Source organism: Nerophis lumbriciformis, linkage group LG08, assembly GCF_033978685.3.
Source record: "Nerophis lumbriciformis linkage group LG08, RoL_Nlum_v2.1, whole genome shotgun sequence".
Lineage (NCBI taxonomy): Eukaryota > Metazoa > Chordata > Actinopteri > Syngnathiformes > Syngnathidae > Nerophis > Nerophis lumbriciformis.
Window position 1 is genome coordinate 40,784,920 of NC_084555.2, and position 14,085 is coordinate 40,799,004.

A 14,085-nucleotide genomic window follows, 5' to 3' on the forward strand; every position below is an offset into this window, starting at 1 on the left:
GAGTCCTATGAGCCAAAAGAACCCGATAGGACTCTTTCATCAGCTTGACGGCATCCCTCACCGCCGGTGTCCACCAACGGGTTCTAGGATTACCGCCACGACAGGCACCAACTACTTTGCGGCCACAGCTCCAATCAGCCGCCTCGACAATAGAGGTGCGGAACATGGTCCACTCGGACTCAATGTCCAGCACCTCCCTTGTGACATGTTCAAAGTTCTTCCGGAGGTGGGAATTGAGACTCTCTCTGACAGGAGACTCTGCCAGACATTCCCAGCAAACCCTCACAATGCGTTTGGGCCTGCCAGGTCTGTCCGGCATCCTCCCCCACCATCGCAGCCAACTCACCACCAGGTGGTGATCGGTTGAAAGCTCTGCCCCTCTCTTCACCGGAGTGTCCAAAACATGAGGCCGCAAATCCGATGACACAACTACAAAGTCGATCATGGAACTGCGGCCTAGGGTGTCCTGGTGCCAGGTGCACATATAGACACCCTTATGCTTGAACATGGTGTTCGTTATGGACAATCTGTGATGGGCACAAAAGTCCAATAACAAAACACCACTCGGGTTCTTATCCGGGCGGCCATTCTTCACAATCACGCCTCTCCAGGTTTCACTGACATTGCCAATATGAGCGTTGAAGTCCCCCAGTAGAACGAGGGAATCACCCGGGGAGCACATTAACTTGGAATTCAATGGCAGCAACACATTGCAAAAAAGTTGGTACAGGGGCATTTCTACCATTGTGTAACATGGCCTTTCCTTTTAACAACACTCAGAAAACGTTTGGGAACTGAGGAGACCAATTTGTTAAGCTTTTCAGGTGAAATTCTTTACCATTCTTGCTTTATGTACAGCTTAAGTTGTTCAACAGTCCGGGGTCTCTGTTGTGGTAATTTAGGCTTTATATTATGCCACACATTTTCAATGGGAGACAGGTCTGAACTACAGGCAGGCCAGTCTAGTACCCACACTCTTTTATTATGAAGCCACGCTGTTGTAACACCTGGCTTGGCATTGTCTTGCTGAAATGAAATGCTGACATGTCTTGCAGGGGCATCCATGATAACGTTGCTTGGATGGCAACATATGTTGCTCCAAAACCTGTATGTACCTTTCAATATTAATGATGCCTTCACAGATGTGGAAGTTGCCCATGCCTTGGGCACTATTTCACCCCCATACCATCACAGATGCTGGCTTTTGAACTTTGCGCCTATAACAATCCGGATGGTTCTTTTCCTCTTTGTTTCGTAGGACACGACATCCACAGGTTCCAAAAACAATTTGAAATGTGGACTCATCAGACCACAGAACACTTTTCTACTTTGCATCAGTCCATCTTAGATGAGCTTGGGCTCAGCGAAGCCGGCGGCGTTTCTGGGTGTTGTTTATAAATGGCTTATGCTTTGCATAGTAGAGTTTTAACTTGCACTTACAGATGCAGCGACCAACTGTAGTTACTGACAGTGGTTTTCTGAAGTGTTCCTGAGCCCATGTGGTGATGTCCTTTACACACTGATGTCGCTTTTTGATGCAGTACCACCTGAGGGATCGAAGGTCTGTAATATCATCGCTTACGTGCAATGATTTCTCCACATTCTCTGAACCTTTTGATGATATTACGAACCGTAGACGGTGAAATCCCTAAATTCCTTGCAATAGCTCGTTGATAAATGTTGTTCTTAAACTGTTCGACATTTTCCTCACACATTTGTTCACAAAGTGGTGACCCTCGCCCCATCCTTGTTTGTGAATGATTGAGCATTTCATGGAAGCTGCTTTTATACCCAATCATGGCACCCACCTGTTCCCAATTAGCCTGTTCACCTCTGGGATGTTCCAAATAAGTGTTTGATGAGCATTACTCAACTTTCTCAGTCTTTTTTGCCACTTTTTAAACATGTTGCAGGCATGAAATTCCAAATGAGCTAACATTTTTGAATACAGGTTGAAAAGGATTTGCAAATCATTGAATTCTGTTTTTATTTACGATTTACACAACGTGCCAACTTCACTGGTTTTGGGTTTTGTAATATACATAAAAAATTATGTGATGCAATTGAGTTTATTCTTTACTTTATCAGTAGTTTTTGAGAGCAGAACGAAACATTAAAAAGGACAAGACATTGCATTACTTTGTGTTCTTTTGTGGTTGTAACGCCTTAATATAACAACATTTCCTGGATGAAATTCTGACAACTTTTACTACCTATAAGTTGTATTCACCTGACGTCACGTCCGGCTCATTAACTATGTGGGTGAGCATCTGTTGTCATACTGTCATCTGGGCGGCATTTTGCCTTTGTTGAAGAAAAATGCCTCATGCATGCTTGTGTTGTTTTAGGCTGTTGGAACCGTTCAAAACGCAAAAAGGATAAATGTTTCTTCAGATTTCCTTGAGAGGTAATCAAGAAGGGCGAAAAGTGCCAGATTTTACGACAAACAACGAAAAAAGATACACGCACTCCAGTCTAAGAGAGCAGATCGAGTCAAAGAATGCGCAAGTTTGCAGTGACCACTTCGTTAAAGGTTTGTTTGATATACTTTTAACGTTTAGTATTTTCTATATAATTATTATCTGGATATTATTTTTATTTTATCTTTTTTTGGAGATCTTGAAGCGAGTGTTTGGTATAGCACCAACTAAAACAAAAATCAAATGTGAGCAAAACCTAAAAGAGTTAAGCTTTTCTCAAAGGCAGCAATCATAAATGAAGCTTTCAGCACATACACAACGATGACATTGATAGTTATATTTTGATAAAGATAGTGAAAACACGCATGCTCTTAAACTGCACGTGCAACAAGGCAACAAACATGACTGTAGATGCAAAGTTAAATCATAAAATGTAACCTTACCCCAGCAAAAACAATACACGATTTATCCGGGAGAGTCCTGATACCAATTTTCTTGACTAAGCCACACACAAAGAAGTTGTAGACTTAATGTACTCTTCCATGCTCTTCCAAGTTTCTATCTGTTGTTGATGTCTGGAGCACCAGTTAGTTCGATATGTCTGGGAACGCGAACAACGGATAATCCTTGATATCATTCAACAAATCGTTTTTTGATACAGTATAGGGATCTATTCCATTGCATAGTTTGATTGTTTTGTTTGTATCTGCTTTTAATGGTTATAGTACTCACTGTAACCATTTGCTGCACAGTAGTCATATTGGTTTAGTGGCCCACCATTTAGTTTACTTCCGTTCAAAAGTCACGTGACAGAATACAACCTATTGGTACCTGCTGTTGTGTATTTGTGATGTGCCTAAGTCCTGAACATTTTAAATCAAACTGTGTAGGCATTGTGAGATATTTATAAAATAATCTTGCCTTCCGTCATACTTCCTCCAAACGAGCCATTTGACAATTACCCCTGGTGTGATGTCAGCGGATTCTCCATATATGATATAAAGGGCTTTGCGCAGGTCCAACATTGTAGCCCGACACTGTAAGTTCTTTCTTTTTCTCTATCCTCTTATCAGGTGCAAACTGGCTCGTACATGCACATGCATCATCCGCTGTTGCCATTTCTAATACAAAGTAGTGTATCGTTCTAATTTATATCTGTCAGTATAGTCTCTACAGAAGTGCTAAAAACTATAACAAAAATGGCGAGGAGAAGACGCTGTTGAAGTGGAGGCATGTAAATAAGACTGCCCACTAAATGGTACATCCTTAAGAGACGGTCAGACAGTGGTTTGTAAATGGTCTGTAAAACATAATCTATGTAAAATGTTGACCAAAGAACCACCATTACATGTTATGTAACCAACACGGAAGTGTTTTAAATGTAAGAAAAAAATCATCATATGACCTTTTTAAGTGAATGTATATTATGCAAACAAATAACAACCTGCAATGAATAATTCAAATTCAATTTAAAACTTGATTAATCTGATTAAGTAAGTTAATCATTTGACAGCACAAGTGAACGCTGTGAATGAATAAGGCAATTATTAGATTCTGAGTGATTTTTCTCTAACGTCAAGTTTGTTTGCATTCTGCAGGAGAACCTTGCTAGACTACAGAGGGCTTTTGCCAGAAAGTGGGAGTTTATCTTCATGCAAGCTGAGGCTCAAGTCAAGTGAGTAGATGCATTTGTGGCATCATTGGGAGATGTAGAGTGGTTGCAACAACGTGACTATTCCCCATAAAATGGATTAAAGGCACTGTTTGCATATTGCTCTACGTTACTTTTTAAGAAACAAACAAAAATAATACAACAAGAACCCCAAGATCTGGCTTACGTTACTTTAAGTGATTTAACAAAACAAACAGCCTTTATCTATAAATATATAGATAGATAATATAATATGTATAATTTTCACAGTTACTAATTATACTGAATAAACATTTCACTGCTGTTCAAGGAATTTGTTTACCGTTTAGGCTTGTCACCCACAACTTTCTCACCCACCTGTATATGCAGGGAGTGTGTGCACATACACCAAATCAGTCCAAGAGAAGCAACTAACACTTTGCTATATGTACATACTAGAGATGCGCGGATAGGCAATTTATCTCATCCGCAACCGCGTCAGAAAGTCGTCATCCATCCGCCATCCACCCGATGTAACGTTTGATCAGAACTGCATCCGCCCGCCATCCGCCCGTTGTTATATATCTAATATTAATTAAAAAAAAAAAAAAAGGGTGAAAACTACGCGAATTGCACCTTGTGCAGACAAAATTTTTTGATCAGACACGGAGGAATTAGCGATGTAAAAGACCACGTTGGGACAAAAAAACACAAGTCTAATGCCGTTGCTAGCGATACAAGTGGAAAACTTTCAACGTTTTTCGTCGCCCAAACAGATTCTTTGGATGTGATAAATGCCAAAGTTTTATTTACGGAGGCAATAATTGAGCATGGACTTCCAATCGCACTGGCTGATCACATGGGACAGTTAATAATGTAATGCAACCTTTAAAAATCATTACGCGGTGATCGCGATCCCAAAAATAAACTTTTCTTGCATGATAATGTCCAGAAAATTTCGCTTTATATTACTATAGAGTCCTTTTAACGAATGAGTTTGATGGTTTATCACAAACCTTAAATGAAATTCCATGGCCACCGTCCTGCTCTCTATATCAACCAGGGTGAGCCCCACCCCTTTCGTGAGCGCACTGCGCGTGGAGTGACCCCTGTTACGCGCCCCCGGCAACAGGGGTGGCAAGCAGGTAAGCTGCACGGGCGGAGTGACCCATGTTACGAGCCCCCGGCCACGGGGGTGGCGGGCAGGTAAGCTGCTTACCTGCTGCGCATGACGCCGGCCGCGGCGAAAGCGGACGAGGCGGGGTGTCGGTGCGGTGGGCGCGGTAGTGACCCTGGACGTGCGTCGGGCCCTTCTCGCGGATCGCCTCAGCTATGGCTCCCGGTGGGGCCCTCTCGGGGGAAGGGGCCTCGGTCCCGGACCCCGGCGAGGCGTCCCTTCTCCGCTCCGTAAAAGTGTCCATCTCTTTTCTTTTTTTTTCTTCTGTTGTGGCATATGCAGCAGGTGCCTGCTCGTTTTTCGTATGTGGGTAACAACATTTAACTATGTATATATATTTCCCAATTGGTTTAACTGCCACCCGCAAAAAAAAAAAAAAAAAAAAATCTAATTAATCCGCCCGACCCGACCCGCGAGCGGATAAAATCTTATTTTTTTTAATTTCATCCGCCCGATCCGCGGATAATCCGCGGACTCCGCGGTTGTGTCCGCAAACCGCGCATCTCTAGTACATACTCATGTTGTTATGATAAAAATATGATTAAATGATAGCTAACATTAGAAGCTAAACTTGACTAAATCCCCTTTATGGGCTGACCACACACAAAGCTAATGCGTGGTAGTTAGTATGTCATTAAGTGGTAAAAGCCAGAAGTTTTTAAAGACAATAATAATGTATTATTGTATGTATTATCCAATCATGATAATTAGCTAAACTATAATCTCTACCTTAATCTATGAAATTAAGGGAAACTTGCAAAATGACGTGTCTTAAAACGCTAGTTTCAACCAGTGTTCATTTTGTTGGCTAAAAATGTTCGTTTTAGTGACTAAGATAGGACGATAACTAATCACAACAAATGCACGTTGACGAAAACAATGACGAAATTGACTTGTTGTGAATTTAATTTTTGAGATGCGCTGCAATAACCTTCATACAAGTGGTTTCAAGACAACTTCAAAGATGTGTTATACCTTATACTTCATATTTTAGTCTACTAAATGTCCTTTCATTTTAGTTGACTGAAATGTTGAGGAATATTATCGACTAAAACTAGACTAAAACTAAATACATTTAGACAAATCAGGTCAATTATTACTTTTTAGTGCCTGTAAACATACTGAGAGTGTGTATGTGGGGCGGAGATGTCAGGTTTTTTGTGGGGGGAGTAATAAAAGAAAAATAAGTAATTTTAAAGATGGGCCCACATACCTAATCTTGTTTAGGGCCACACAAAGCCTCAGGACGACCCTGTTTGTATGTCTTTTTCTTGAGGACCTCTGGTAGTGGTCTAGAGCAGTGGTCCCCAACCACCGGGCCGCGGCCCGGTACCGGTCCGTGGATCGATTGGTACCGGGCCGTACAAGAATAAAAATAAAAAATAAAAATTAAAAAAATGTATTTTTTTTATTTAAAAAAAAAAAATTAAATCAACATAAAAAGCACAAGATATACTTACAATTAGTGCACCAACCCAAAAAACCTCCCTCCCCCATTTACACACATTCACACTAATTCGCCCAAAAGGGTTGTTTCTTTCTGTTATTAATATTTATGGTTCCTACATTATATATCAATATAGGTCAATACAGTCTGCGGGGATACAGTGTGTAAGCACACATGATTGTATTTTTTTCTGACAAAAAGCATAAAAACACACACACACACACGTTGACCGGTCCGCAGTTACTAAAAGGTTGGGGACCACTGGTCTAGGGAACAAAAGGACAGTGAGAACCGGCAAGCACATATTTAGTCCAAGTCAGACTGACACACACTCAGGAAATGTACTCAAAAAATACATGTATTTCTTATTCCTTTTCATTACTAAAAAGTACAAAGTCTCCACAAGTTTTATTTAATTAACAGAATCGACAGAAAGAAGGACAAGGCAGAAAGGAAGATTCTGGATAGCCAAGAGAGGGCATTCTGGGATGTCCATCGACCAGTGGTGAGTCACACCAATAGTCATGCCTGCTGCAGAAATGAGAAAAGAAATGCAGATGAGCAAAAAATTAACAATAAAATTTTACATTGCGAGGCAAGTGAATGAGGTGAGAGTTCCATTATGTGTGTGCGAGTCACTCTGCTCACAGGCCTTTGTGAAAGCTTTGTATTGAGCACAATGCCAACACAAGCTGGAGAAAACACTGTTCTCCGACCCAGAAACGCTCCCCTTTCTTTCACAGCCAGGCTGCGTCAACACCACAGAAATGGATATCCGCAAGTGCCGCAGAGAGAAAAACCCACACAGGGTCAAAAAGGTGAGCAGAGCTAAAACTGCATAAATTATTTTAGAAATAAAATTCATAAAAGTGTCTATCCTCTCACCTTCTCCAGTCAGTTTATGGGTTACCAGATGATAACCACAGCCAGCCGAATCCAATCCACATGAGCTCTCAGCCTGCCAGGAAGCCCACCAAAGAGGACGTTCAGAAGGAGGTAATAAAGATGGCACCATATCCTTCATAATTAACTTTTTACTTTATTTAGCATCCCCATTACTGCCTCTCTCTTCCTTCAGATCACCTTCCTCAACATCCAGCTGGACCGACACTGCTTGAAGGTTTCCAAAGTGGCAGACAGCCTGATGGGCTACACGGAGCAGTTCATGGACTACGACCCCTTCGTGTCGCCCACTGAGCCCTCCAACCCTTGGGTCAGTGATGACTCCTCCTTTTGGGACCTGGAGGCAAGGTGAGGCAAGAGAAGTGGCGCCTGGAGTGTGGCTAAAGTTGCTGACATACAGTGTTAGACCTGCTTTTTCTCTGGTTGGAGCAGTCGGGATCCGAGCCAGCAACGGGTGAAGAAGTGGGGCTTCTCCTTAGAGGAAGCTCTAAAAGACACTGCAGGACGAGAACAGTTCCTGAGGTTCTTGGAGTCAGAGTTCAGCTCAGAGAACCTACGGTGAGATGGTCATTTACTGTTCTGGTGGTGGGGGAAGGGAGGGGAAGTACAGTGGAACCTTGATTTATGAACGCCTCTATTTGCGACCTTTTCGGCTTCCAAACTTTTACATTGAGCAAAATATGCCTCTGTGTGCGAAGCATGTCTCAGTGTTTGAACGCTTAATGTATTCATTCATTCATTAATTCATTAATTCAGTCATTTTGCATGCCGCTTGAAGCTATTGGGGGCTGCTATTTAGATTACATCACTTCCTGTATAGGTGGGCACGGCCATTCTGAAGAGGTGGGGTCCCCTGCGTCACATCCTTTTTACATCCTGTACACATGGGTGCGGCAATTTCATTTATTTGTATTTATTTATTTTTTTAAACATCCTGTCCAGCCCAGAGTCATGTCCAAAACCCAAAACCAGTGAAGTTGGCACGTTGTGTAATTCGTAAATAAAAACAGAATACAATGATTTGCAAATCATTTTCAACTTATATTCAATTGAATAGACTGCAAAGACAAGATATTTAATGTTCGAACTAAGAAACTTATTTTTTTTTGGCGAATAATTATTAACTTAAAATTTAATGGCAGCAATACATTGCAAAAAAGTTGGCACATGGGCCTTTTTACCACGGTGTTACATGGCCTTTCCTTTTAACAACACTCAGTAAACATTTGGGACTTTAGGAGACCAATTTTTGAAGCTTTTCAGGTGGAATTCTTTCCCATTCTTGCTTGATGTACAGCTTAAGTTGTTCAACAGTCTGGGGTCTCCGTTGTCGTATTTTACGCTTCATATGTTTCATGATCCGTGGTCCGGATCATGTTTTGTGTTTTCTGTTTGTTTTGGACTCCTTTAGTTCCTGTTTGTGCACCTCCTGAGTTTGTTACCATGGCTACTTATTATTTGCACCTGCCTCTTGTGTTCGGGACGCTCACCTGTTGCTCATCAAGAGACATTATTTAAACCTGCCTTTGCAAGTCAGTCGGTCTGGCTTCTTTGTTTGCTTCATGCTCGCGTCACGTAAGTTTTGCTTGTCCCCTAGCCTACGCTAAGTTTAGTTTCGAGTGCGATTGGCACTTTGTTCCGTCAGTTAGTTTTCTGTTTTTGAACCTCTTTGAGTGTTTTTTAAGAATTAAATGATGTTCCTACCTGCAAGTCCTGTCCGGAGTCGTGCGTCTGCATCCCGGGAAAACGAACCGCGCAGTAAGCCACAACCAAACTGTGACAGAAAGAAGCCAGCATTCAGTTTTCCCACAGCTGACAACGAGGAGATGGAGACGCACCGGCGAAGACGGAAGCCAGCCAGAAAGGCTTCTCCTCGCCGTAAGGACGCGGCGTTCTCCCAAACTCCAAATTCCTCCTCCGGACAGCAGGACACCACAAGCAGCCCAGTATTCCTCGCCGCCGAAGTTTGGTAATCCAATTCACCACTTTGCCAAACATTTCACTGCATGAGCGGTCGAGCGAATCTACTCAAGCTCCGATGACGTCACTAAACCGGCGCACGGCGATGACATCACTCCGTCGGCATCATCAAGAAAAGTCACGGACCAGGATTTTATTTTTTGCCTTCTGTCTCCCTCTGTCAGCCACCTCCTAAAGACTTTAATCCAAAAATAAAATATTATCAGGACATTTTTTCGAAATTTAGATTTTGTCAACCCCAGTCACCTTCTGATTTTCATCATAGACTTTTTCCTCTCGTCCTCCCACACAACCTCAGTTGGGGGATAAAGAGAGACATTTTGGACAATTTAAAGGGGAGGAGTCTACCCCCCTCCTGACCTCCCTCCACCCACCCCTAAAGACTGTTCCAGACCGCATTGAGCGAGTCTCGTATCCACGTATTGACGGGGGGGCTAGTGCCAGGAGCTGTGCTAGTGGGGTGGCTCAGCTGCGCCCAGTCAGGCAGCAACCCCTGGCCCAGCCACCACCACCAGTTCTTCGGCATGCTAAGCCGCAACCCCCAGCTAGGGCACCTCCGCCAAAGTCACGGCCAGTACCGGCTCCACGACTGGTTCAAGCACCAGTTCCTGTTCCTGCTCCAAGGCTAGCAACCCTTCCTGCTCCAAGGCTAGCACAAGTTCCTGCTCCTCGGCTAGCACCAGTTCCTGTTCCTGCACCACGGCTAGCACCAGTCGCTGTTTCCACGCCTGCCTTGTCGTCTGCTGCTTCCACGCCTGCCCCGACAACGTCTACTGCTTCCACGCCTGCTTCCACGCCTGCCTCGACGACGTCCGCTGCTTCCACGCCTGCACATGAATGCCTTACATACCGTATTTTTGGACCATAAAGCGCACCGGATTATAAGGCTCGCTGTCTGTGAATGGGTATATTTTGGGTCTATTTTGAAATAGATCCAAAGGCGCGTTAAAAGGGTCATATAATGATTGTTTTTCTACATTTAAAACACTTCCTTTTGGTCTACATAACATGTCATGGTGGTTCTTTGGTAAAAATTGTGCATATATTATGTTTTACCGTTTTCAAGCGCTCTTTGACCATCTCTTCAGGATGCATCGTTTTGTGGGCGTTCTAATTTATGTGCACCTACTTTGACTGGGTACAAAAGTTGGTTTTGCATAATAATATCCATCCATCCATCCATCTTCTTCCGCTTATCCGAGGTCGGGTCGCGGGGGCAGCAGCCTAAGCAGGGAACCCAGACTTCCCTCTCTCCAGCCACTTCGTCCAGCTCCTCCCGGGGGATCCCGAAGCGTTCCCAGGCCAGCCGGGAGACATAGTCTTCCCAACGTGTCCTGGGTCTTCCCCGTGGCCTCCTACCGGTCGGACGTGCCCTAAACACTTCCCGAGGGAGGCGATCGGGTGGCATCCTAACCAGATGCCCGAACCACCTCATCTGGCTTGTACCCGTGATCTTGTCCTTTTGGTCATGACCTAAAGCTCATGACCATAGGAGAGGATGGGAACGTAGATCGACCGGTAAATTGAGAGCTTTGCCTTCCGGCTCAGCTCCTTCTTCACCACAACGGATCGATACAGCGTCCGCATTACTGAAGATGCCGCACCATTCCGCCTGTCGATCTCACGATCTACTCTTCCCTCACTCGTGAACAAGACTCCGAGGTACTTGAACTCCTCCACTTGGGGCAGGGTCTCCTCCCCAACCCGAAGATGGCACTCCACCCTTTTCCGGGCGAGAACCATGGACTCGGACTTGGAGGTGCTGATTCTCATCCCAGTCGCTTCACACTCGGCTGCGAACCGATCCAGCAAGAGCTGAAGATCCTGGCCAGATGAAGCCATCAGGACCACATCATCTGCAAAAAGCAGAGACCTAATCCTGCAGCCACCAAACCGGATCCCCTCAACGCCTTGACTGCGCCTAGAAATTCTGTCCATAAAAGTTATGAACAGAATCGGTGACAAAGGGCAGTCTTTTTTTTTTTTTTTTTTGTGTCCTGTCCAGCTTCTCAGGCAAATCATATAGTTGATGTAGATGCCCATGTCGGCTGTTCAGATTTACTTTACAAAAGAGAAGTGTAGGATACTTCTCTTGTTGCCTTATTTGTATTTGACTTTATTAAATGTATTTATATTATCATTTAGTGCAGCCGGGCCGGAGCAGGAGGGGATAGAAAGAGAAAAAAAAAGAAGACAGAGGGGGAAATTGTGGGGACAAGAGGGGGATTAGACAGAGAGACAAAAACAACAACAGCAAACAACAACAACAACAATAGAGCAACATCAGCAAATATGACATGTACAAATATGATGGTAAAAGTAATAGTAAATAAGCAGTTAGCGAAAAATAAAAAATAATACAGAAATGACAATGAGCATTATTACACTACAAATGGATCAATACGAATACCAATAGAAATAGCGCTATTGATAATGAACAATACCAATAATTTACCTTTATTATCAACAATACAGTTGTTTAAATGCAACAATACATATACGTAATGATAACTTGAGATACGAAAGAATGCAGAAAAATGGAGGGGGAGAAAGAGAAGCAACCTACATTAACCTTGTAGATTGTTATAGTCACAATAGGTTAAGCTTTGTCAGTGTGCCATGTGTTACACCCAGTTTACCCTAGGGCAACAACGTTAATATATGTTTGATGAAACGTGATTATGTGCATGAGTGTAAGTATGCATATGTACTTGTATATGTACAGAATGTGTATATGTGTTTGTACAATGAATGTATATGTACAGAATGTGTATATGTGTTTGTACAGTGAATGTATATGTACAGTATGTGTATGTGTATGTTTGTATATTGAATGTGCGTGTGGATGTACGAACATTAGGTAGGTAAATATGTACTGTATTTGTGTATGTATGTGGGAGCGTAGGTACCTATGTACGTATGTGAGCATATGTGAATTTGCATGTACAATACATTCGACTCCTAGAGTGCGTGGGAGCCAGAGCACGGCCCCATCACCCCCGAGAGCCCAACCCACAAACAGGAGTCGTGGTGCCCAGGGAACCAGGGACCACCGCCCCCACGCAGCCAAGCCGGCCAGTGACAGGAACCGCAGAGCCCGACCCACCGTACCGCCCACAAGGGCCAGCAGCAGGCCGCAGACAGACGCACCCGGCAGAGGACAGGGCACGAGAAAAGCAGGGGACAGCCAGACCCCAAGCCAGCGAGAGACCACACCCCACACGGGCAGAAAGGCGAGACGCCCCGCCCGAGGGACCCAGAGACTCCCCGCAACCGGACGGGAAGACCGCCCCCGCCCCACCGGCAACCGGGCCCCCACGAGCCCACCCCCCACCCCCGGAGAGCGCGGCGAGGCCATCCCCCGGCCACCCCACCCAAATCGGCCGCCGCAGGACCACCCAGGCACAGGGCCACGGGAATCACCCACCCCACCCGCAGGGACCCCAACGATGGAGATGGAACAACCAGCAACCGCCCCGCCGAGCCCCCCCCCTGAGGGAGGGGAAAAATTAAAAAAAATAATATTAATAAAATATATTAAAAAATAAATAAATTAATTAATTAATTAATTAATTAATTAAAAAAAAAAATAATAATAATAATAATTAAAAGAAGATCACAGACATGCTGACAAACAAGGTCACTACCCCAGCAACTGGCCGACTCGCAGCACCTCGGAATACCTTGCAGCACCAAGCTACCACAATAGACGCAGGGACTAGGCCCAACAGGCCCCAACCAAGACGGGCACCCGGAAGGGATGGACAGCGGGACCCAGGAGCTCCAGACACGCAGTTCGGATGCAGTAGCCTGAGGCGTCGACCCCCGTCTGACAGGCAGGCCCAGAGCGTACCCCCAGAAATATACATACATACATACATATATACATACACATACACACATACATGTATACATACCCACACATACACATATATACATATACATACACATATGTACACATACACATATATATATACATACATACATACATACATACACACACATATACACAGTTCGTCAGCCCTGACAGCCATCACGCGCGCGCGCTGCCACCAGTCACAACATCAGCCACACCCCTGCACCAGACCCAGCAGCCACGGGCGCCCACACCACAAACAGACGGCAGCAGAAACAGCAGCCGCAATAACCCCAGACAGCCAGCACCAGCCAATCAAATCAAAGCGATCAAAAAAAAACTGCGACCAGCAACCACACGCCACCAGGACCACGGAGACCAGCCGGCGCCAGCCCGCCAGTCAGCAAAGGGCAGTCTTGGCGGAGTCCAACCCTCACTGGAAACGTGTCCGACTTACTGCCGGCAATGCGGACCAAGCTCTGACACTGATCATACAGGGAGCGGACCGCCAAAATCAGACAGTCCGATACCCCATACTCTCTGAGCACTCCCCACAGGACTTCCCGAGGGACACGGTCGAATGCCTTCTCCAAGTCCACAAAGCACATGTAGACTGGTTGGGCAAACTCCCATGAACCCTCAAGGACCCTGCCGAGAGTATAGAGCTGGTCC

General features: G+C 44.6%; 1 protein-coding gene across 6 annotated transcripts in view; it reads left to right on the forward strand.

Moving 5' to 3' along the window:
• Positions 1–14,085, forward strand: part of LOC133611807 (regulator of G-protein signaling 6-like) — a 202,908-nt gene that overhangs the window by 147,319 nt on the left and 41,504 nt on the right. For all 6 annotated transcript variants that reach the window (XM_061968946.2, XM_061968948.2, XM_061968945.2 and 3 more), the window contains 6 exons: positions 4,019–4,095; positions 7,098–7,179; positions 7,418–7,492; positions 7,569–7,670; positions 7,753–7,925; positions 8,010–8,135. In XM_061968946.2, the coding sequence (XP_061824930.2) occupies positions 4,019–4,095; positions 7,098–7,179; positions 7,418–7,492; positions 7,569–7,670; positions 7,753–7,925; positions 8,010–8,135 (635 nt within the window). The remainder of the gene's footprint in view (positions 1–4,018; positions 4,096–7,097; positions 7,180–7,417; positions 7,493–7,568; positions 7,671–7,752; positions 7,926–8,009; positions 8,136–14,085) is intronic.